Raw genomic sequence first — 23146 nt, forward strand, 5'->3', positions numbered from 1 at the left:
CCAATACAACCTGTCATCTAAAAGGCCACCCTGCATATGACCGGTTCCACAAAATTCGCCCCCTCACAGACCACCTGTCATCAAAATTTGCAGATGCTTATACCCCTGAACAGTCATTTTGAGACATTTGGTTTCCAGACTACTCACGGTTTTGGGCCCGTAAAATGCCAGGGCGGTATAGGAACCCCAGAAACGGACCCCATTTTAGAAAAAAGACACCCCAATGTATTCTGTTAGGTGTATGACGAGTTCATAGAAGATTTTATTTTTTGTCAAAAGTTAGCGGAAATTGATTTTTTTTTTTTTTTCACAAAGTGTCATTTTTCACTAACTTGTGACAAAAAATAAAATCTTCTATGAACTCGCCATACACCTAACGGAATACCTTGGGGTGTCTTCTTTCTAAAATGGGGTCACTTGTGGGGTTCCTATACTGCCCTGGCATTTTAGGGGCCCTAAACCGTGAGGAGTAGTCTAGAAAACAAATGCCTCAAAATGACCTGTGATTAGGACGTTGGGCCCCTTAGCGCACCTAGGCTGCAAAAAAGTGTCACACATGTGGTATCGCCGTACTCAGGAGAAGTAGTTTAATGTGTTTTGGGGTGTATTTTTACACATACCCATGCTGGGTGGCAGAAATCTCTCTGTAAATGGACAATTGTGTGTAAAAAAAAATCAAACAATTGTCATTTACAGAGGTATTTCTCCCACCCAGCATGGGTATGTGTAAAAATACACCCCAAAACACATTATACTACATCTCCCGAGTACTGCGATACCACATGATTGGCACTTTTTTGCAGCCTAACTGCGCTAAGGGGCCCAAAGTCCAATGAGTACCTTTAGGATTTCACAGGTAATTTTTGTTTCAAGACTACTCCTCACTGTTTAGGGCCCCTAAAATGCCAGGGCAGTATAGGAACCCCACAAATGACCCCATTTTAGAAAGAAGACACCCCAAGGTATTCCGTTAGGAGTATGGCGAGTTCATAGAAGATTTTATTTTTTGTTACAAGTTAGCGGAAATTGATTTTAATTGTGTTTTTTCACAAAGTGTCATTTTCCGCTAACTTGTGACAAAAAATAAAATCTTCTATGAACTCACCATACTCCTAACGGAATACCTTGGGGTGTCTTCTTTCTAAAATGGGGTCATTAGTGGGGTTCCTATACTGCCCTGGCATTTTAGGGGCCCTAAACCGTGAGGAGTAGTCTTGAAACGAAATTTCTCAAAATGACCTGTGAAATCCTAAAGGTACTCATTGGACTTTGGGCCCCTTAGCGCAGTTAGGGTGCAAAAAAGTGCCACACATGTGGTATCGCCGTACTCGGGAGAAGTAGTACAATGTGTTTTGGGGTGTATTTTTACACATACCCATGCTGGGTGGGAGAAATACCGCTGTAAATGGACAACTGTGTGTAGAAAAAATCAAAAGATTGTCATTTACAGAGGTATTTTTCCCACCCAGCATGGGTATGTGTAAAAATACACCCCAAAACACATTGTACTACTTCTCCCGAGTACGGTGATACCACATGTGTGGCACTTTTTTGCACCCTAACTGCGCTAAAGGGCCCAAAGTCCAATGAGTACCTTTAGGATTTCACAGGTCATTTTGAGAAATTTCGTTTCAAGACTACTCCTCACGGTTTAGGGCCCCTAAAATGCCAGGGCAGTATAGGAACCCCACAAATGACCCCATTTTAGAAAGAAGACACCCCAAGGTATTCCGTTAGTAGTATGGCGAGTTCATAGAAGATTTTATTTTTTGTTACAAGTTAGCGGAAATTGATTTTAATTGTGTTTTTTCACAAAGTGTCATTTTCCGCTAACTTGTGACAAAAAATAAAATCTTCTATGAACTCACCATACTCCTAACGGAATACCTTGGGGTGTCTTCTTTCTAAAATGGGGTCATTTGTGGGGTTCCTATACTGCCCTGGCATTTTAGGGGCCCTAAACCGTGAGGAGTAGTCTTGAAACGAAATTTCTCAAAATGACCTGTGAAATCCTAAAGGTACTCATTGGACTTTGGGCCCTTTAGCGCAGTTAGGGTGCAAAAAAGTGCCACACATGTGGTATCGCCGTACTCAGGAGAAGTAGTATAATGTGTTTTGGGGTGTATTTTTACACATACCCATGCTGAGTGGGAGAAAGATCTCTGTAAATGGACAATTGTGTGTAAAAAAAATTAACAAATTGTCATTTACAGAGATATTTCTCCCACCCAGCATGGGTATGTGTAAAAATACACCCTAAAACACATTATACTACTTCTCCTGAGTACGGCAATACCACGTGTGGCACTTTTTTGCAGCCTAACTGCGCTAAGGGGTCCAAAGTCCAATGAGCACCTTTAGGCTTTACAGGGGTGCTTACAACTTAGCACCCCCCAAAATGTCAGGACAGTAAACACACCCCACAAATGACCCCATTTTGGAAAGTAGACCCTTCAAGGTATTCAGAGAGGGGCATGGTGAGTCCGTGGCAGATTTCATTTTTTTTGTCGCAAGTTAGAAGAAATGGAAACTTTTTTTTTTGTCACAAAGTGTCATTTTCCGCTTACTTGTGACAAAAAATAATATCTTCTATGAACTCACTATGCCTCTCAGTGAATACTTTGGGATGTCTTCTTTCCAAAATGGGGTCATTTGGGGGGTATTTATACTATCCTGGAATTCTAGCCCCTCATGAAACATGACAGGGGGTCAGAAAAGTCATAGATGCTTGAAAATGGGAAAATTAACTTTTTGCACCATAGTTTGTAAACGCTATAACTTTTACCCAAACCAATAAATATACACTGAATGGGTTTTTTTAAATCAAAAACATGTTTGTCCACATTTTTCGCGCTGCATGTATACAGAAATTTTACTTTATTTGAAAAATGTCAGCACAGAAAGTTAAAAAAATCATTTTTTTGCCAAAATTCATGTCTTTTTTGATGAATATAATAAAAAGTAAAAATCGCAGGAGCAATCAAATAGCACCAAAAGAAAGCTTTATTAGTGACAAGAAAAGGAGCCAAAATTCATTTAGGTGGTAGGTTGTATGAGCGAGCAATAAACCGTGAAAGCTGCAGTGGTCTGAATGGGAAAAAAGTGGCCGGTCCTTAAGGGGTAGAAAGCCCTAGGTCCTCAAGTGGTTAAGAACCTTATATTTTAAGGCATAAGGGAACGTTTAGAAAACATTCCTATGCAATTATGGAGCACTTCTAATGAATATCAGTATACTGTAGATTTGTGAACAATTGGCTACTTTGAGGGCATATTCACAGTGGGACGTTGCAGTTTAATGCGATGTTAAAGTTGCAATGTGTCTGCGTTAAGAGGTAATGCACTGCAAGCAGTGAGGTACCACAACGCCGCATTTTCACCGCAACGATAGCGTCACTCTGGGAACGGCCCATAGGATTAGCATTGCAGTGCGGTACGCTGCATTATAAGACTTTATAATGCAGCTCCGTAACGTGGCACTGTGAATGCGACCTGAAAAGATAAACAGAAAAATGCTTAAAAGAAACAAACTAAACCATACCTTGGAGGCTGCGCATTGCAATGGTAAATATATTCCGTCACAGTGTCATCATCAAACATGGAAGAATACTTTTTCTTGAAGTCTGGTCTTAATTTCTGAACAAGGCTTAGGCCTGTAAATGTGAAAAGCAAAAATAGTAACTACCAAATACACAGCAATCTACAGTCAAACTCTAATGTACAAAGTACAACTATTCCCACTTTCTCCATCACTCTGCATAACAAACTAAAAACCATGTGTGACACCAGCTGCTACTTTTATGTAAATGATGATGCAATAAAAGGTTTACAAAAATAGAGATTAACCTGGATACAGATGTGTCAGGTGTTTGTTTTTTCTGTGAACAATGACAGTAAAGCTGGCCATACACTGGCCCGATTCGCCGCCGTTTCGACAGCAGATTCGATCACTGAGATCGAATCTGCTGCCAATCGTTCGCGCTACACGCCGAATTTCGATCCTTTTCATCCGATCCCGTCGATCGCTCCGTGCGGAAAATTAGCGTCGATCGCCCGCGGGTAGGGTACCTGACGACCGACGCAATAGAGCCGCATACATTACCTGCTCCGCCGGCACGACTACCCCCGGTCACCGCTGCTCCGTGTCTACGCTGGTCTCCGGCATGCTTCAGTTCCTCCTGCCCGGCAGGAAGTTTAAACAGTAGAGGGCGCTCTACTGTTTAAACTTCCTGCCGGGCAGGAAGAAGTAAAGCATGCCGTGGCCGGAGACCTGAGCGGAGACGGAACAGCGGTGACCGGGGGACTGGAGTCGCGCCGGCGGAGCAGGTAATGTATGCGGGCATGCGGGAGGGGGGGAGCGGCGGCAGCACCACCACCACCACAACAGATTGTGAACGGTTTCAGGCTAAAATCGGTTCACAATCTGTTTGCAGTAAAGGTAGCCATACGATCCCTCTCTGATCAGATTCGATCAGATAGGGATCTATCAGTTGGTCGAATCTGATGGCAAATCGACCAGTGTATGGCTACCTTAAGGGCTCGTACATACTGTATGCCCAACTGATGTCGCCCGTCGAGCTGATCCCCATGGGCGACTTCGTAGGGCTGGCCTGCACACACGCATGTCTGCTGTGTCGCTATGCAGGGAGGGGGGCGGAGGAAGACCTTATTGTTTACAAGGCTTAACTCCCTGGATTGAACTGGAACTTTTCACAGGTCTAATAAGCGCCAGAAAGTTAAAGTCTGTACTTCACTCTTCAACTGAAAAATGGAGAACTTTATTTTTCTTAAAACAAATGCCACTTATTGAAGGATTCTTAAAGAGAACCCAAGGCAGCATACCGAAATCCTAATCGGATCTAGAGGCATGTCATGTGCACAATTAAATGCCTCTGGGTCACTGCATCGCCGCTGCCAGCCCCCCCCCCCCCATAAAAAAAAAAAAAAAAAAAAATCTGCTTGTCGCTAGCCTGCTTTATGGGAGGCTTGTCAGGCTCATAGCATCTCCCCCTCGATAACGCACTCTCCCACCCCCCCGCCGTTCTCTATCTCCATTAGCTTCCTCCAATAGGAAGCCATGCCGCGACCCAGTAAGGCCCGGCTTGGCTTCCTATTGGAGAAAGTTAACAGAGGCGGAGAGCGGCCGGGGGGGGGGGGGGGGGGGGATGAGGGCCGGGCTGGGGTTATCAAGGGGGAGATACTACGAGGCTGATTAACAAGCCTCACATAAATAAAGCTCGCTAGAGACAAGCAGATTGTCGCTAGCCTGGCAATCTTTTAAGAGGGTGCAGCGCAGCACAGGGAGAGCTGGCAGCATGATAAAATGACCCAGAGGCATGTCTTTGTGCACTTGACATGCCTCTGGGTCCTATTAGGATTATAATATGCCACCTCAGGTTCTTTTTAAAAAAATGTGTTCGTGTAATTTAAAAGCATAATTGCTTTTTTGGTGTGCTGGTTATCTCTAATTGCTATGTGCTGTCTACATGCAAAAGGCCACATACAAACCACATAAATAATGCTCTATTGGGGGCACCCGGATAAAGATCCTTCCTCCCGACTCTGGAGTTTCTGGCTAAAACCTCTAAACACAGTAGGATGGCCGTATTCACAGAGACCATCAAGTGAAGAAACTAATGGGCGGTAGGGATGAGCAAGCAGTTTTGCAAGAAGTGAAATGGTACCCGCTTGTATCCGTGATGGGGGCCGCAGCAGGAAGGTTTAATTTGCCTGTGCAACTTCCGTTCCATGCTGCACTAAACACCATGCTCCATCCCCAACACTTCCTGCTACACCACCAGAAATTCCTCTGATGTAAAGGAGGAAGCATTGCGAGGATGGAGTGCAGCCGTGTTTCTGTGGGCCATCTCTGAGCACTGTGTGTCCTCCCACATTCCAAAAACAGAGATATGTTGGCCACAGTTAGACTCCTATAGTAACAGAATACAGTGATCGACTATTGTAGGGATTAGATTGTGAGCTCCTCTGAGGGCATGACTATATACACTATGTAAAAACAGCACTATAAAAAGAACTATAATACAGTGGCTTGCAAAAGTATTCGGCCCCCTTGAACTTTTCCACATTTCGTCATGTTACTGCTACAAACATGAATCACTTTTATTGGAATTCCACGTGAAAGACCAATACAAAGTGGTGTACATGTTTGCAAACATTTAAAAAAATAATAATAATTGCAAAGTGGGGTGTGCGTAATTCTTCAGCCCCGAGTCAATACTGTGTAGAACCACCTTTTGCTGCAATTACAGCTGCCAGTCTTTTAGAGTATGTCTCTACCAGCTTTGCACATCTAGAGACTGAAATCCTTGCAAAACAGCTCCAGCTCAGTCAGATTAGATGGACAGCGTTTGTGAACAGCAGTTTTCAGATCTTGCCACAGATTCTCGATTGGATTTAGAGCTGAACTTTGACTGGGCCATTCTAACACATGGATAGGTTTTGTTTTAAACCATTCCATTGTTGCCCTGGCTTTGTGTTTAGGGTCGTTGTCCTGCTGGAAGGTGAACCTCCGCCCCAGTCTCAAGTCTTTTGCAGACTCCAAGAGGTTTTCTTCCAAGATTGCCCTGTATTTGGCTCCATCCATCTTCCCATCAACTCTGACCAGCTTCCCTTTCCCTGCTGAAGAGATGCACCCCCCGAGCATGATGCTTCCACCACCATATTTCACAGTGGGGATGGTGTGTTCAGAGTGATGTGCAGTGTTAGTTTTCCGCCATACATAGCGTTTAGCATTTTGGCCAAAAAGTTCCATTTTGGTCTCGTCTGACCAGAGCACCTTCTTCCACATGTTTGCTGTGTCCCCCACATGGCTTGTGGTAAACTGCAAAAGGGACTTATGCTTTTCTGTTCACAATGGCTTTCTTCTTGCCACTCTTCCATAAAGGCCAACTTTGTGCAGTGCACGACTAATAGTTGTCCTATGGACAGATTCCCCCACCCGAGCTGTAGATTTCTGCAGCTCGTCCAGAGTCACCATGGGCCTCTTGACTGCATTTCTGATCAGCGCTCTCCTTGTTCGGCCTGCGAGTTTAGGTGGATGGCCATGTCTTGGTAGGTTTACAGTTGTGCCATACTCCTTCCATTTCTGAATGATCGCTTGAACAGTGCTATGTGGGATGTTCAAGGCTTTGGAAATCTTTTTGTAGCCTAAGCCGGCTTTAAATTTCTCAATAACTTTATCCCTGATCTGTCTGGTTTGTTCTTTGGACTTCATGGTGTTGCTCCCAATATTCTCTTAGACAACCTCTGAGGCAGTCACAGAGCAGCTGTATTTGTACTGACATTAGATTACACACAGGTGCACTCTAGTCAATAGCACTCATCAGGCAATGTCTATGGGCAACTGACTGCACTCAGCCCAAAAGGGGGCTGAATAATTACGCACATCCCACTTTGCAGTTATTGATTTGTAAAAAATGTTTGGAATCATGAATGATTTTCGTTCCACTTCTCACGTGTACACCACTTTGTATTGGTCTTTCATGTGGAATTCCAATAAAATTGATTCATGTTTGTGGCAGTAATATGACAAAATACTTTTGCAAACCACTGTATATTCTAACATCAGCGCATCTAACCAATAAGCTTGTCCTTTATGCTCTTTTTTAATGTCAAATAAGAAAACTAGCATAGAAGCTAGGTAGATGATGTTAACAAAACAGGTAATTACAGAGGAGTGATAGTTATGACTACGTGTAACAAAAGGAAGATAGCAATACTTCGCTTGTAGGAAAAAGAGAACATTGTGATAATTTAATTAGGTCAAAGTCTCTTCATAAAACTTTTCACTAATCACCTTCCAGGCAAATACATCATTTACTCAGAAATCAGGTTACGTTATTCCCGAGTGACAAACCTCATTATCGCAATAGTGATTTAGTTGGCAGGGAGGAGAAGAAAGTACCCAACACCTACAATTCCCTGGGAGTCAATCCAAGATTCAGGCACAACTAACCTGGCAGCATTTCCAGCCTGGAAAACACAAAAACTGCTCTACTAGTGCCAGATGAAATGTGACTGCCAATATGACATAACTGTTAACCCCTATCTGCACTATAAATAAACATTCCTGCAGTGCTGTTCAGTTACTGACCTCCCCGCCAATGCCTGCATGCTCTCTGCTGCATAAATTAAAGTCAGTTTTCATAGTTCTATCCTGCTAGCTGCCTTGTGAGTACCAAGGTCACTTATAAAATATAAATATCAAGAACTGCCCATTAAAAGTCCCCTTGAAAGGCAAGACAGAGGCAGAGCCTTAATATCCAGCCACTGGATGAGAAAGCAGCCAAAGATGAGAAATAAAGTTGCTGGCCTGGCCTTTGCTGCTAGATTGTGAGAGTGTAATCTGACAGTTGTGCGGGCAGAGCCTGGGTGCTATGGGAAAAGAGGCACAAAATCTGGCTGCCTTTTAAATGTTGCCTCAATAAGAAATGTCTGCATGCAGCTTCCTGCCTACTCTCCTCAGCACACCTAATTTTAGGCACTAATGCAAATCTAGAGCCATAATATCAATAGCTGCTTTATGTTACAGAGCAGGTAAGGAAAGGGCTAATTCACACACGATAACTTTTCAGATCGACGGCGATCAGCAAAGCGCTGCTGCTAATGTATCCTTATGGGAAAATTCTCATTGCAGCATTTGCAATTTGAATGAATTGCAAACGCGATGCATGCAGCGCTCTGGGGTAGATTGCATTGCGATTCTTGTTCTACTGAACAAGACTCAAAATGCTAATCATGGCAGAATTGCAATCGCGATTTGCGCTTAGGCTGCTTTCACAGTGGGACGTTACAGGCGCATGTTAGAGCCGCCTGTAACGCAGCACAACTCACAGTAATGAAAAATCAATGGGCTGTTTACAGTGCCCACGTTGCGTTACAGTGTAACGCTGCACGTTCAAATAAAGTGCAGCATGCTGTGCGTTATAGGTGGTTTTAGCTGCGTTAGACTGTTTGCACATGCTCAGTAAGGGGAGAGTCTATTGTTCCTAGCCACATGGCTAATTAATATTCACTGCACTGTAGTGTTGTCCAAATCATGAACGATTCGGATCTTTGATCCGGATCTTTTTTGCGAGTCGAATCATCCGGATCATCACAATTAACAATTCGGTTCACAGTGGATGTCTGGAAGAAACAAGAACTGCAGCTTCTGTGCACAAGCACAATCTTCCTGCTGCATCTCTCCCTTCCCCATTAGCACCCTCATTCTCCTGCACCCCTGCTTCCCTAGTAAAATGATTCAAAGATTCGGTTCAAAGATCCGGATCTTTTCAATGATCCGATTCAAATCATCCGAATCATTGAAAAGTTCTGGACTTCCCAGGGTAGTAAACTGTGCACCAAGAGCAGCATAACGCAGCTCAATCTGACGTCCATCTTCAACACCACCATGCGTTGCGTTAGGGGCATGTTATGCGACCTTAACGTCCCCTAAAACACAACGTCTTGGTGTGAAAGAGGCCTTAGAGTGTGAACTGGCCCAAAGCATGTATGCTACATAGCAGCAGCTGACTTGCTCAGCCTGACACCTTTTCAGTATGGATATATGTACATTTACTACCACTCCCGCCCATGTACAAGCTTCTCCGTTCTGGGTATACACAACTGAGGTCCATTCATGCCCAGTAGGATGAAGCCCCTTGTGCATTTTGCGTTTTTTCTCCTCCATGCACAAGTGTTTCTATCTACATGTGTGGTTCACAGAAGGAAAGGCGGCTAGAAGAAGACGAGGGTCCTGAGCGGCAGCAGGGGGCTAGAAGACAGACAATTTGGGAAGCCAGTCTAGACCATTCAGAGGCTTTCCACAACTGAGGCATGCATGCAGTTTTTAACCCTTCCCTGCAACAGGGTTGCTTTAAAATATATTGTATTGCCATTATTTCCAGCACAAGTTCATAACAGTCCTGTGCAAGATAAGTCTTGTACAAACATATCAGGCATGCTGCCTGGCAGGGATTTGGACTCAATCTCTAGGGGTGACATTGCAGGGCTATGGCTGTGCAGAGAAACGATGGAGTGGCACGGGAGTAACATCACACAGGAGGCAGAGTGAATATGGAGGAAAATGCAAATTGACAAACTGATCTGCCTAGGGCAGGGCTGTTCAAGTCCTCGAAGGCAATATCCATGCCAGTGTTTAGGACTGAGAGAAATGGAAAAATGGGTTCTACTTGATGAACAGCCCATTCTCCGATTCAGTTTCTAATCAATAAATTTAAGAGATGCCAAAAATGTGTGAAGACCTCTTCCCGTGAGGGCTCGAGTTGGACAGCCTGGCCTATAGTGATTGCTGCCCAAAGTATTGGAGAACATTGGAGGTCACACACTAGATTCTCGGCAGGGGCGGTCGTTATCAGCCACCTCCGCTGAGTTTCTTCTAGCCTGTGAAAGAGGCTCAAGTTAGCAATCAGGCATTATGGGCCCAAGTGGTCATGCGATAAGGAATTATCTAGAAAAAAAAAAAAAAAAAAGTATGTAGCAATAGGGGGAGTGTGTTGCAGTGATGAGTTTTACCCAGAATTGTGTTCACTTTCAGATTCACGCCATAGTAGGGATGAGCGAGCCATGAGAAGCAAAACCGTACCCGCCCATGTTCAAGGAATGAGCCGTGGCAGCTGTGGCTCCCTCATTATATATGAGCGGGAGTCTCGAAAATCTGTGCTTGTCCATCCCTACACTTGCAGGTGTAAAGAACACTGACGTCATGATGTGACTATAAAAAGCAATCCATCAATGTCGGCAACAATACTTGTAAATCCGGACAGAATTTACTAACCTAGTGGTCCTGCTACACGAAGTCCTGCTAAGGGATTAAATGGACTTAAAACAGTACCAATTGCCTTAATCCAAATTGGAATTGGTCTGTCGTCTGTCACATTGTCAGCTCGCTCTGGAAATCCCCAAGGCTCTACCAAAATAATACTTTTTACCCTGTGGACAAAAGAAACAAGTTTACAATTTTTCACAATCAATCTGTATTCCACTAAAATACTGATAAATCTACCAGAAATTATTTGTATTATAACATTTTTTCTACTTCAATATTCAGCAAAAGAAAAAAAACAAAAAAACAAAACTTTCCAGAACCAAAACTATTCAACACATGTACATGTCTTTAGGTCAGGCATGGAAGGAGTACGTTGAGAGAAGGTGTTTCTTTCAATGAAACTCAAATCGTGACTCCAGTTCCAAAGTTATGTTTTGACATTACCCCTACTACCCACTGTACCAAATAGTTGAGTGGGCATGCCTTACATTACAGCCTGAACGCAGGTAATTACTTGCTGCTGAATTTACCACAGTGGGGTCAGCTTTGCTGCTGCTATAATGCAAAGAATGGGTGAAGCTATTTGGAGTAGAGGGGTTGTTCCTTGAGGCTGGAAGCACACTTGCATTGGCGATTTTCCAAGTGCTTTGCAGTGCTCTGCGCTCGTATTTCTAGCACACGATTTTCCACAATTGTTTGCGATTTTTAAGATTGTGGCACAATGCAATTGGGAAACGCATAAAAAAAGCAACCTGCTATGATATATAAAATGACTTTTAAATGCAAAAGAAGTGCGACTCCCCAATATGCAATTGACTACAATGGCCAGTGCAGAAGTGCGCATTTTGCCGTGTGTGCCAAAGTGCCCATGATTCTACTATTTGTGCTCCCTGCCAAACCGCTCAGCAGCTCCAGGCAGTCAGACACCAGTTTTATGGCAGACACAGCAGCCTGAAAATGCCACCCTATTTCCAGGCTGAAGCTGCATGATGACTGTACACAGCATGCCTCCTCCTGCATGGCATTAACTCTGATCACATGATCAAAATTGTATCAATTTATATTTATCTGTTGACATCTCAATAAATCAGTGAATAAAAGAGGTCAGGAAAAATATGGTGAATGAAAGGAGAATTAGAAAGGGTTGAATACTCCAGCTTCGGTGACCTGGTTTGGGTGAGATCTTAATGTTGTGAATTTGAGCAGCAGTAAATGCCATTTCACATTTTCTGATCTGATACATTATAGTTATATTATGCAGGGGGAAGAAAACAATGGCAGACAGTTCAGCATGGCAGGAGATGCGTGCACACTGCCCTCTTATCATGGGGATGCACGATGGTCTCATATGAGGGGCTTAGTTGTGCTACTTTAAGTGATATTTCATCTTCAATATTTTTGTAGTGTGGAGGACTGACACTATCTTATATGAAATCAAAGCATTTTATTGAAACGACGTGGGTAAACACAGTGATGTTTTGGAGCTCTAACACACTCCCTTCTCAAGCTAATCCATCCACAGGGCCGGCCCTAATAAGCGAAGGAGACTGACAGCTATTTTTGAATTTTCAGGTAGTTACAGATCATTGGCTCAGATTTTTAGGCTGTAAGTTCTCTATCAGGTCCTCTCTCTGAGGGTGGTAGCCCATTAGATGTTACACACTGATCATATTGGCTGACTAATTTACCATGATAATTCCAGCATTTGTATGTGATAAAATGGTTGTAAGATAAGTACTGTATATAGATAGATTAACTTGATAAAGGAGTTGTTAAAGCTCCATAACAAATGTAGATCTATGCTGTTACAATACAAGAACTGGATTTCATATAGGATGGTGCCAGTCTTCCATACATCAGCAGTGCTGACTGATGAACTAGGTAGTAGGCTTGAACGATTTTGAGAAAAAATTTAATTGAGCGATTTCTGGCCGAAATTACGATTTTGATTTGATTCATGATTTCCTTCAAATCAAGCTTTGTTCCCCCTCTGTGCCTCTCTGTCCTCCTCTCTCTATTTGTGCACCCTTTGGGTCTCTCACTGTAACCCCATCCCCCAAGCTGCAGCACTGCTGGACATACCTTCCAACACAAGTCCAGCAATGCCCGTCTATCCACTTTGCCTCCTGCAGGCCCAAATGCACGGCATACTTCCTGTATGTCATGTGACATACAGGAACCAGGAAGTATGCCGTGCACAAGAGACGGCGAGAGAGGACGAAAAGAGCTCGACTCCTGTCAGAAGGTATTACCAACACTGCCGATGTTGCGGGCCACACATGCTGGGACTCCGGGGAAGTTTGAAGCTGCTTCTTCAAACTTCACCCATGTGGAAATTACTTAATCACGGAAAATGCCACTTTGACCATTCAGAAATTGTGAGCTTGGTGATCACGATTTCGATTTATCTTTCAGGCCTACTAGGCAGGTCATGATTTAACTAGCTTGCAGGTGCCACCTCCAATCCCCACTACAGCTTCAATATTTTACACACACGATAAGGAAAAATCTTAAAATGTAAAATATATGTAAACTTATACAATTAAGAAGTACGTTTCTTCCAGAGTAAAATGAGTTATACATTACTTCTCTCCTATGTTGCTGTCACTTACAGTAGGTAGTAGAAATCTGACAGAACTGACAGATTTTGGCCTAGCGCATCTCCTCATGGGGGGGGGGGGGGGGGGGGGGGTTTACAGGGATTTCTTAATTTTCAAAATGGACTTAGTGATCGGCAGTTGCTCCGTCCAACTGCCAAAAAAAAAGTGTACGGTGAGCAGGGAGGCTGGCCAACATCTTTGTATAAATCTTTTTCAGTGAGTGTCTTTATAAAAAAGAACGGTCATGCTGAGAATGCCTATGGAGAGATGAACTAGCCCAAAACCTTTCGGTAATGTCAGATTTCTACTACTTATTGTAAATGCCGGCAACATAGGAGAGAATTAATTTATGACTCATTTTTCTTAAGAAGAAATATACTTATTTGTATGGGTTACATTTTAAGATTTTCATGATAGTTGCTCTTTAATTTTAGGTGCTTTTAGGTGCTTTTTTTTGCTAAAAAAAAAAAAAGCATGAGAAACGCATATTGCATATTTTCATAGGGTAGCAGTTGGCTTGTTACACCAGTGTGTTTCACTCAGCTGCGATGCGTTTTTAATGTTTTTTTGTCTGAGAAAATCAAAAAGGGCACTTCTTTCTCCCCTTCTCATAGCCATGAACAGGGGAATAAGGAACATGCAGAAAAAAAATATTCTCCTGCACTCCTGTGTGACAAGAAAACAAACAAACAAAAACACTATGCAAGCTCAATAGCAACAACGTGGTGTGAAAGAGACCTTAGGCTCTTCTAAGCCTAGAGACAGCTAACAAATGTATGGTTGTCGACTGTAGATTTGCAGTTATTTCTGAAACAAAACTGCACTTATTCAATACTCCTGTAAAAAGGCTTGACAAAAAAAAAAAAAAAAAAAAGAGAACACAAACATTTTCTTCTTTGTATCCATTAATGGGTATTTTATATTAATATGTGACAGTAACCTACACATACCACATTTCCGCCGTATAAGATGCTCTTTTCTCCCACACTTCTCTAGTGATGGCTTCTGCTGATCGTGTCGTCAGCAGAAGCCATCACTAGGGGCAGCCGCGAGTGAAAGAGAGAGGTCTGCAATCCCCACTGAAGCTGCTGAATTAAAGAGGAACTGTAACGACAAAACGGCCCTTGGGGGGTACTCACCTCGGGTGGGGGAAGCTTCAGGATCCTAATGAGGCTTCCCACGCCGTCCTGCGTCCCTCGGGGGTCTCGCTGTAGCCCTCCGTACAGCGGTGACGCAATATTTACCTTCCTGGCTCCTGCGCAGGCGCTCTGATGGCTGTCGGCGCCGAAGTAGGCGGAAATACCCGATCGCCGGCGGGTCTGCTCTACTGCGCAGGCGCAAGTTTCCGCGCCTGCGCAGTAGAGCGGACCCGACGGAGATCGGGTATTTCCGTCTATTTCCGTGCCGAAAGTCGCCACAGCGCCCCCGATGGAGCCAGCAAAGGTAAATATTGAACTGAGTGTCGGCACAGTCGCCGGCTGTTCGGAGGGCTGCGGCGAGACCCCCGTGGGACAGAGGACGGCGTGGGAAGCCTCATTAGGATCCCGAGGCTTCCCCCACCCGAGGTGAGTACCCCCCAGGGGATGTTTTTCATGTTACAGAGTCTCTTTAAAGGAAAAATCCAGGAAAAAAAATATCCACTTACCTGGGGCTTCCTCCAGCCCGTGGCAGCCGTCCTGTGCACTCGCCACAGCTCCGGAGGCTCCCAGTTGGCCGGACCACGTGACCCGTGCAGTGCAGTGCAGTGCAGCGCAGAAGACGCCGACCCAGAACCCAACCTGGCGGGGTCGGGTTCTGCAGTGGAGCAGACTGGGAGCCTCCGGAGCTGCGGTGAGGGCACAGGACAGCTGCCACGGGCTGGAGGGAGCCCCAGGTAAGTGGATTTTATTTTTTTTGCTTGGACACTTACTTTAAGGAAAGACATGCCACTACACTGCTAATTACACGGGTGGGGGGGGGGGGGGGAGCAGAGACACAAGAAGGGGGGACTGGACCAACGGGGGGATTTTTCCTCCAATCTTACCAATTCTATGTAATATAAGGGAACTGCCTAAATTACCCTTACAGTATATTCAATTAATTTACCCTTCTACTAGATAGAAATGGTAAGATTGTATGAAAAAATTGTACCATGTATGGCCACCTTAAGACATGGGGAGAAAAATTGCATCTTATATGGTGGGAAATACAGTAATTGGTCAAAACAAAATCTAAAACAACCTGATTGTTTAAGTAACATGTTCAGACATTTTCATGCAGACCTTTCTAGCTTTAGGCAAGTAAGAAATATAGAGTCATGAAAGTTGCATTTGTTTTCTCGCCTCCAAATGCATCACATAGCATTAGGGTCAAAAGTGCAAAAAGTTATTTAACAAAAGTTGTTTTACATAATACTGTACATGTAAAGTTGTGTTAACATTCTAAACCAAAAAGTCTATAGTTCATGGATCACATTAAACCAGGGAACAGATGTGGCAGGTGGAATTTATTAACTGAATTTAAAATTCACAGTCAGCAACTTGATATCAATACTGCATTATATTTTATATAACTTTCTAAAAGGTTCACAATAACTGCAAGCTTTTGTTCTCTGTAGCATTTATATTAAAATGGGCAAAGTGTTCTAGACTTGCCTTTTTATGGCACAACCAGCGCTGGTGTATCCTTCTACTGTTTGATCACACCCTCTCTTTTGCAAGTTCCAGCAGTGCCTTCTGCAAGCAGCAGCACTCCAATCCTGCATATGTAATGTAAGTAGAACAAGTATTTATCTACTTCTATATATGTGTGTTTTTTCCCTGGGATGGTATGGCTGCCCCTGCTGTTTTAAGTGTATACCTGCCACTAGGTCTAACCAAAAACAAAATTGGTCATATAATAAGTTGGATCTGCCAGTAGTGCCCGTGCACACAGGAAGGAATCGTAGATCTGTCTTCCTACATGCATTTTAAATTAATTGTTTATCAAGACAAAACAGATAATCCAGCTACCACAGGTTAGAACCGCTTTTAGGTTTTTATTGACAACATGTGTAGCCATCTTTAGTATAAGTGGATACAAATTACAATTAAACGTGGGGTCATTACCAACAACCTCCTTACATAGATTATATAGTCAGTTATCTCCCCCCCCCCCCCCCCACACTTTTTTTTAATCCCTCCTATTTCCTTATTAGGTAATGTGGCCTTTAGCCCCATCTCTCAAACCACTATGGCGTGCCAAGATCGCAATGCCCCTGGGTGCACCTATTCAGTAGACTCCCAGAATAGCAAATACAGCAAAAAAGAAAAAAAAAAGAAAGAAAAAACGATGGAAATTGGATACAGCAACCCAACTATCAGAAATTTTCAACAGTGGGTGAGGTTTAGCTAGGCAGTATTGTGTTGGATTTTCTATCTAGAATGCTATGAGAGCAATATATTCCAAGCTGTTTGTAAGCTCAGTACCTCTTTAAAGCAGTAGGATTAGCCATACTTTGCCAGGGTAAAAGAAAAAAACACACAAATATAAGTAGATAAATATTTGATCTACTTACATAACACATGTATTGTACTGTCCACGTTTCGATTCCAGTGAATGTTATATAATAAATACAGAGAATTCTGTTCCTGGTGGTAACCATGTATTTTGCCCACAGTTTAGGCTAAATCCTGATGTCATTTCTGCCCTTTACTTTTTTTTTTCTTTTCTGCTCCAATCGCTGAGTCACCTCAGCCTTGCTTGTAAACACAAGTGAGCAGGGGATCGTGTTTCAGATAGGCAGCTAGGCAGAGAAATAAATGGAAGAGGAGGAATATGTTATAGATAAAAAGAACCCCCAGCATGCAATTGTTTGGCACGGACTATAAACAGGCCAGTGCTCCTTAGAAGGGTTCTGTGGGGGTTTGGTGAGGATAAAAACCGCCACTTACCTGGGGCTTCTATCAGCCCCCTGTAGCAGTAATGTCCCATGCCGTCGTCCTCCGGATCCACCGTTCTCCGCCGTTGGTCTCGGTCTAGCACGGCACGCCGTCCGACTGCGGCTGCGTGGCCGTGCTTGCTCCCGCCCACGTCATCAGAAGCTTACTGCACAGGCAGTGTACAAAAAACCGTCGTACTGCGCTTGCGCAGTAAGCTTCTGAATGCCCGGTGCCAGCGGCGGAGTACAGCAGGTCGGAGGAGGACGGCGTGGGACATTGCTGCTACAGGAGGCTGATAGAAGCCCCAGGTACGTGGCGGTTTTGATCCTTAGCAAACCCCCACAGAACCCTTTTAAGTATGTGATAACTCCAAATCATAACAGCAGAAAAAGTTTTGAATGCAGGATTAGCATCTTTATCACTTAATACACTCAGACCAGTTGCTGTTGAAATTTGATTTTTATGGTGACAATCCCGCTTTAAGAATTCTGTCACTTCTGTGCCAGAAGAGATGGGGAAAGCAAACATCAAAACTTTTTTTTTGTCACAGAGAGGAGCAAGAATCCTTAACAAGCTTTTAACACTGTTTCTCAATCCTGGTCTAACTAGTTTTTCATACTGAAGCCACCATGCACAAATAGTAAAAAAAAACTACAATGGGGACAAGCACAATGAAAAAAAATGTCAAAGTTTAAAAAAGACAAAAAAAAAAAAAAATTAAAAAAAAAAAAAATCAACTATCAGACATTAATTATATTACAATAGGTCATACACAGTCTACGCTCTCCCGTTTGAGGAGTTTCCTCTGGGCATTCCAGTTACCTCCCACTTCCAAAATATACAGATAAGATGGACATATGATTACGGTAAGAATAGACTGAACAGCTGAGCACAGTAAGTGTCATGACTATAAAGCGATGTGGAAGTACTGTATTTGTACAATAATAAAAACTGTTTCCACATACTGTGTAGTGTGTGCAACAGGGAGAGGAGCTGGGTGGGTCAACCTGAAGACTGATGTTGAAATCCAGGCAGCTTGGCAAGTGAACCAGGAAATGCTAACAGAATAGATGCTTTACATGAACAACTATAAAATGATCAAAAATATATACTATAACCGACCAATAAATGGAGACTTTACATCCAAACCCAGGGAGAGCAAATTATCTACATGCAGATAGTGCCTTGGCTGGAATATGAACCTGTCACTATAGTGCCACAAGGTAAAAGTTCTGACCACAATGGCTATTTTACAAAAATGAAAAATGTAACAGAACTGCCCACTCCCCACTTTTATAATAATGGCTTACCTTGAAGGGTATTTCAAAGAATAAGAAGTGGCTAAAAAGGCTCCCAGATTATGTCCTAAAAACATCATACTTTCCACACCCATTGCCATTCTCCACTCTTCGATAGACTGTACAAACTGTTCCTCCACGCTCTCTGCATCGCCTTCAAAGTGCGGCCTACTACTGCGTCCAAATCCCAAGATGTCAAAAGCATAAACAGTTCTGCTTTGGCAAAGAGTATCAAAATTGAGTGCCCATAGTCCAATTCCTCCTCCAAACCCATGTAGTAACACCAAGGGAGTCTTTTGTGGCTCGGGATGCATGAATGACAGGGTCCATATCTTGTTTCCTCCAGATATTGATACATATTCTTTGCCGTAGGAGCTTGTAATACCTGTACATATATTGGAAAGCAGACATTAAACTTTCACACTTGTTTACAGAATACTACACCAACTTTTAGGAGCAAAAAAACAAAGGGGGAAAAAAAAAAGGTAAATCCACCGGAATCTGATATTTAGTTACAGCAAGTGACAAATTTCTCTGTGAGGTTGGGGTCACACTTCAAATGTGCAGAAAGTGTGCACATCATTTTCCTGCACAGTGCACACATTCATCTATATTACAACTCATGTGGTAGACAATGATTGTGAAGAGAAAATGTGTGGAGTGTGGGAAAGTAGTCATGAAGTAGGTTTTTCTTTCCCATATGCTGGAACCACACTAAATGTGAACCATCCCATTGATTGACATAGCCTGTCACATCTGGTGCAATTCTGCATGTGGGAAAACGTGTGCGATTCCTTCAATTGTGACCCCTGCCTTAGGGATGAGCAATGTAGGGTTACTTTAGTTAAAAGTCGAGATGAATGAGTCTAGCCAAAGAAAAATCAACAGGATTTCTTCCCCGGTGTTTACTGCGTACGGCGTAAAGGAGATCGGCGATCCCCAGCCTTTGATTGGTTGGGGATCGCCGCCGTTTGATAGGCTGAAGCCTATCAGAGGCGGTACAGGACGGCGATCCGCTCACAGGCAAATGTAAACACCCGGGGAAGAAATCATGTTGATTTTTCTTTGGCCCATAGAGAGAAGGAGCGGGAGGGAAGGAGAGGGTGGGGGGGGGGAATAGCGCTGTGGAGGGGGGCTTTGAGGAGCCCCCCCGCTACATACAAACAGGTGGCCGCGATCAGACCCCGCCGGCAGGTCATCCCCCTAGTAGGGAAAAAAAAAAAAAAGGGTGGGGTGGGGGGGAATAGTCTGATCGCCTTGCCTGCCACAGGATCTGTGCTGCCCCCAGCACAGATAATAGAAAACTTGTGCGGTCCTTAAGTGGTTAAAGAATGATACTTGCCTGGCTATCTTCCTGATTCTCTTACTTTAATACATTTAGCGTAGACCCTCAACAGCAGATCAGCTGCTCTGACTGATTAGCTCGTTTCAAGTTTGTGATTCAAGCACTACTGATGCCAGGAACATTAGCAGATGTTTTTACAAATATTAACCATATTTTATATGACATGTTAATTACATTATTTAAAAAAGAATTTTTTTTTGCAAAATAAAGAAAAAACAGGACTTATCAAACTTTCCTAGTTATTCTGAAGCCATGATAGACCATAAGTCAGCAAGTAGACTTCTGCTTACGGTGCACATGACTTAAGAAGACTGATTCAGGTTAGCTGGGTGTAAGCAGGCAATGATCAGTTGCTGAAGATCTATAAACTGGTAAAGCAGCAAATTTCTTTTCATTTTTGCAAAATAAAAATATTCTGAACTTAGGAGAATACAAATTGCTTATAGGAAAAAACTTCCTCGAGCGTTCAGCTGTATGCAAAAATCTGAACAGATGAAAAAAACTGTACTGGAGCAATTTATGAATTCAAACCCAATATTTTTAAAGTCATTGGGAACCTGGATTAAGAAAACAAAAAACAGATACTTACCTAAGGAGAGGGAAGGCTCTGGGTCCTATAGAGCCCTCCCTGCTCCTCTCCCGGTCCCAGTGTCCCCGCGCTGGCTCCCCCGTAGCAGTATGCAACCAATTTAGTCAAATACTGCTCTCTGCCGCTGAAGGGAGGTTTCGGAAGTCTTTGGGAGCAGAGTGCTACATACTGTATGGAGCCGCCTGTCTTCCAAAGTCCACTGTGGCGGGGGATTCAAACAGGGAAGCTAGCACTGCATCAAGGGCACTGGGTGAGGAAAGGGAAGGCTCTATAGGACCCAGAGCCTTCCCTCTCCTTAGGTAAGTAGCTGGCTTTTTTTTTTTTTTTAAATTGCATCCTAATGACTTTAAAGAGGCAGTGACAGCCAAACTACGCAAGGAAAAAAAACCACATATGTAAGTAGATAAATACTTGCTCTACTTACATAACAGTTGTATTGCACTGTCCACGTTTTGATTTCAGTGAAATTTTTATATTAAAATTATCCTCTTGACGACCAGCTAACGCCGATTGGCGTAAACTGGTCGTCTGCGGGTTACCATGGAAACGGCCGCTCGATCGAGCGGCCTTTCCATGTCAGTTCACGGAGGGTGTCTCCGTGAACAGCCGGAGAGCCGCCGATGGCGGCTCGCCGGCAAAATGTAAACAGGCGGGGAAGAAATCCCCGCTGTTTACATCATACGGCGCTGCTGCGCAGCAGCGCCGTAAGGCAGATCGGCGATCCCCGGCCTCTGATTGGCCGGGGATCGCCGGCATATGATAGGCTGAAGCCTATCTTTCAATGCGCAGGACGGAAATCCGTCCTGCGCAGCACACAGGGGAAGGGAGAGGGAGGGAGCTGGCGAGAGGGCTGAAAGCGCTGCGGAGGGGGGCTTTGAAGAGCCCCCCCGCTAAACAACTGCAGCCGGCGGCGATCAGACCCCCCCAGCAGGACATCCCCCTAGTGGGGAAAAAAGGGGAGTAGTCTGATCGCCCTGCTGCACTCCTGATCGGTGCTGCGGGCTGTAGAGCCCACGCAGCACCGATCAGTGTAAAATCCCCTGGTCGGCAAGTGGTTTTTAAGAGAATGCTGTTCGTGGCAGGGGCCATCTTGGATGAAGCCAATGCTGATGTTGTTTCCTCCCTTACTCCTCTATGGGATCCTCTCATCCCTCTCCACATTTCCCTTCCTCCCCGCACAATTACAGAGCACAGCAGGGTGGAATAAAGGCAGCATGCAACCTTCTTATGGTTCAAGGCACTTTAGTTCCCGTCTATATTCTGCACTACCACCGTCGGTAGTGCAGAATGTATAGATGGGAACTAAAGTGCCTGGAACCATAAGAAGGAGAGTCTGTGCGCACTGCCTTTATTAAGGAGGACAATCTGTGCATACTGCCTTTATTCCTCCCCGCTGTGCTCTGTAAAAGTGCAGGGAGGAAGGGAAATGCAGGGATGCCATAGAGTAAGGGAGGAAATGACATCAGGATTGCCTTCATTCTGTGGGAGCCTGCAGGGAGGAGGACCTGGAGAAGAAAAAAAAAAAAAAAAAAAAAAAAAAAAACATCCCGGCATGCACTGCAATTTCTCTTTTGCGGCAGATGTACGATGTTAGAGCTAGAGGACATGGGGATTCATTATCATCCAGAGTAAAAATGTAAGATCGATTATAAACTTTTGCATGTTTAGCATCTTTTTGTAGTTATGTAATAGATGGAAATAGAGAATATATTTTGGATTTAATGCCTAACAGTTACTCTTTAAAGAGAACCTGAACTGAAAATAAAAAGTCAAAATAACCATACACGGGTCCTACTTACCTGCTGTGTAGTCTACTACTCAATCTCTTTTTCCTCTCCTGCGTCCCATTTGTCCACTGTGATCAATGGAATTCTCCATCCTCCATTTTAAAAATGGCATTACCCCCTATCAGCTTCCTGGCAGCACACAGCTAAAACTGTTATATAACCCACTTGAGCTATAGGGAACATGGACATTACCTTGCACATTCAGTTGTAACGGACATCTGCTAATAAATAACTGACAGCAACTGGTATATTTCAGTTCTGACAAAATATTGTCAGAACTGGAAGGGATCACTGTAAGAAGAAAATGGTGAGCTTCTGAGAGGAACTGATAGTGAGGTTAGTATGTAATATTCATTTGCAGCTACGTCATGTGCTTATTTTAAATATTTTTTCTCGCTACAGATTCCCTTTAAGGGCCCATTTCCATTGGCAGTTGAACTGTGTACTCAGCAAGCAGTTCCCAGGCAGCAATGGAGCAGTTGCCAGGCAGCAGCAAGCAGTCCTGAGATTTTGAGATGCTTTTCACTGCCTATCAACTGCTTGTGGAAAACAGGACTAATGAACATAAAATCAGACTGAGAAAAAAAAAAGTCTGCAGTTTCTCAAAATCAAACACTACAGGATTACTTCTGCAGCTAAATAGAACTTACACTTCAATATTTTCTCTTCTGCCTCTACCAGCTGGGCTGAAGAAGTGGGGCACCAAGTTGGGAGCCAGTTGGTAAGCCAGCCTGACCTGTAACACAAAGAAACATGGAGGGTGTGTTATACAAAGTTCAAGTTTTCTAACATTACACAATTTCACTAAGGAAAAGTGCACAAAATAATTCAGACCTTCAGCA

The 23146-nt window shown here is 43.7% G+C and overlaps 1 protein-coding gene across 2 annotated transcripts in view; it reads right to left on the reverse strand.

The window, feature by feature from the left end:
• The window catches only part of ABHD5 (abhydrolase domain containing 5, lysophosphatidic acid acyltransferase), a 71486-nt gene that overhangs the window by 13353 nt on the left and 34987 nt on the right, over window positions 1–23146 (reverse strand). For both annotated transcript variants that reach the window (XM_068264839.1, XM_068264838.1), the window contains exons 2-5: window positions 22955–23040; window positions 18596–18968; window positions 10796–10950; window positions 3539–3650 (exon numbers count right to left, since the gene is read on the reverse strand). In XM_068264839.1, coding sequence (XP_068120940.1) covers window positions 3539–3650; window positions 10796–10950; window positions 18596–18968; window positions 22955–23040 — 726 coding nt within the window. The remainder of the gene's footprint in view (window positions 1–3538; window positions 3651–10795; window positions 10951–18595; window positions 18969–22954; window positions 23041–23146) is intronic.

Source organism: Hyperolius riggenbachi, unplaced genomic scaffold, assembly GCF_040937935.1.
Source record: "Hyperolius riggenbachi isolate aHypRig1 unplaced genomic scaffold, aHypRig1.pri scaffold_177, whole genome shotgun sequence".
NCBI lineage: Eukaryota > Metazoa > Chordata > Amphibia > Anura > Hyperoliidae > Hyperolius > Hyperolius riggenbachi.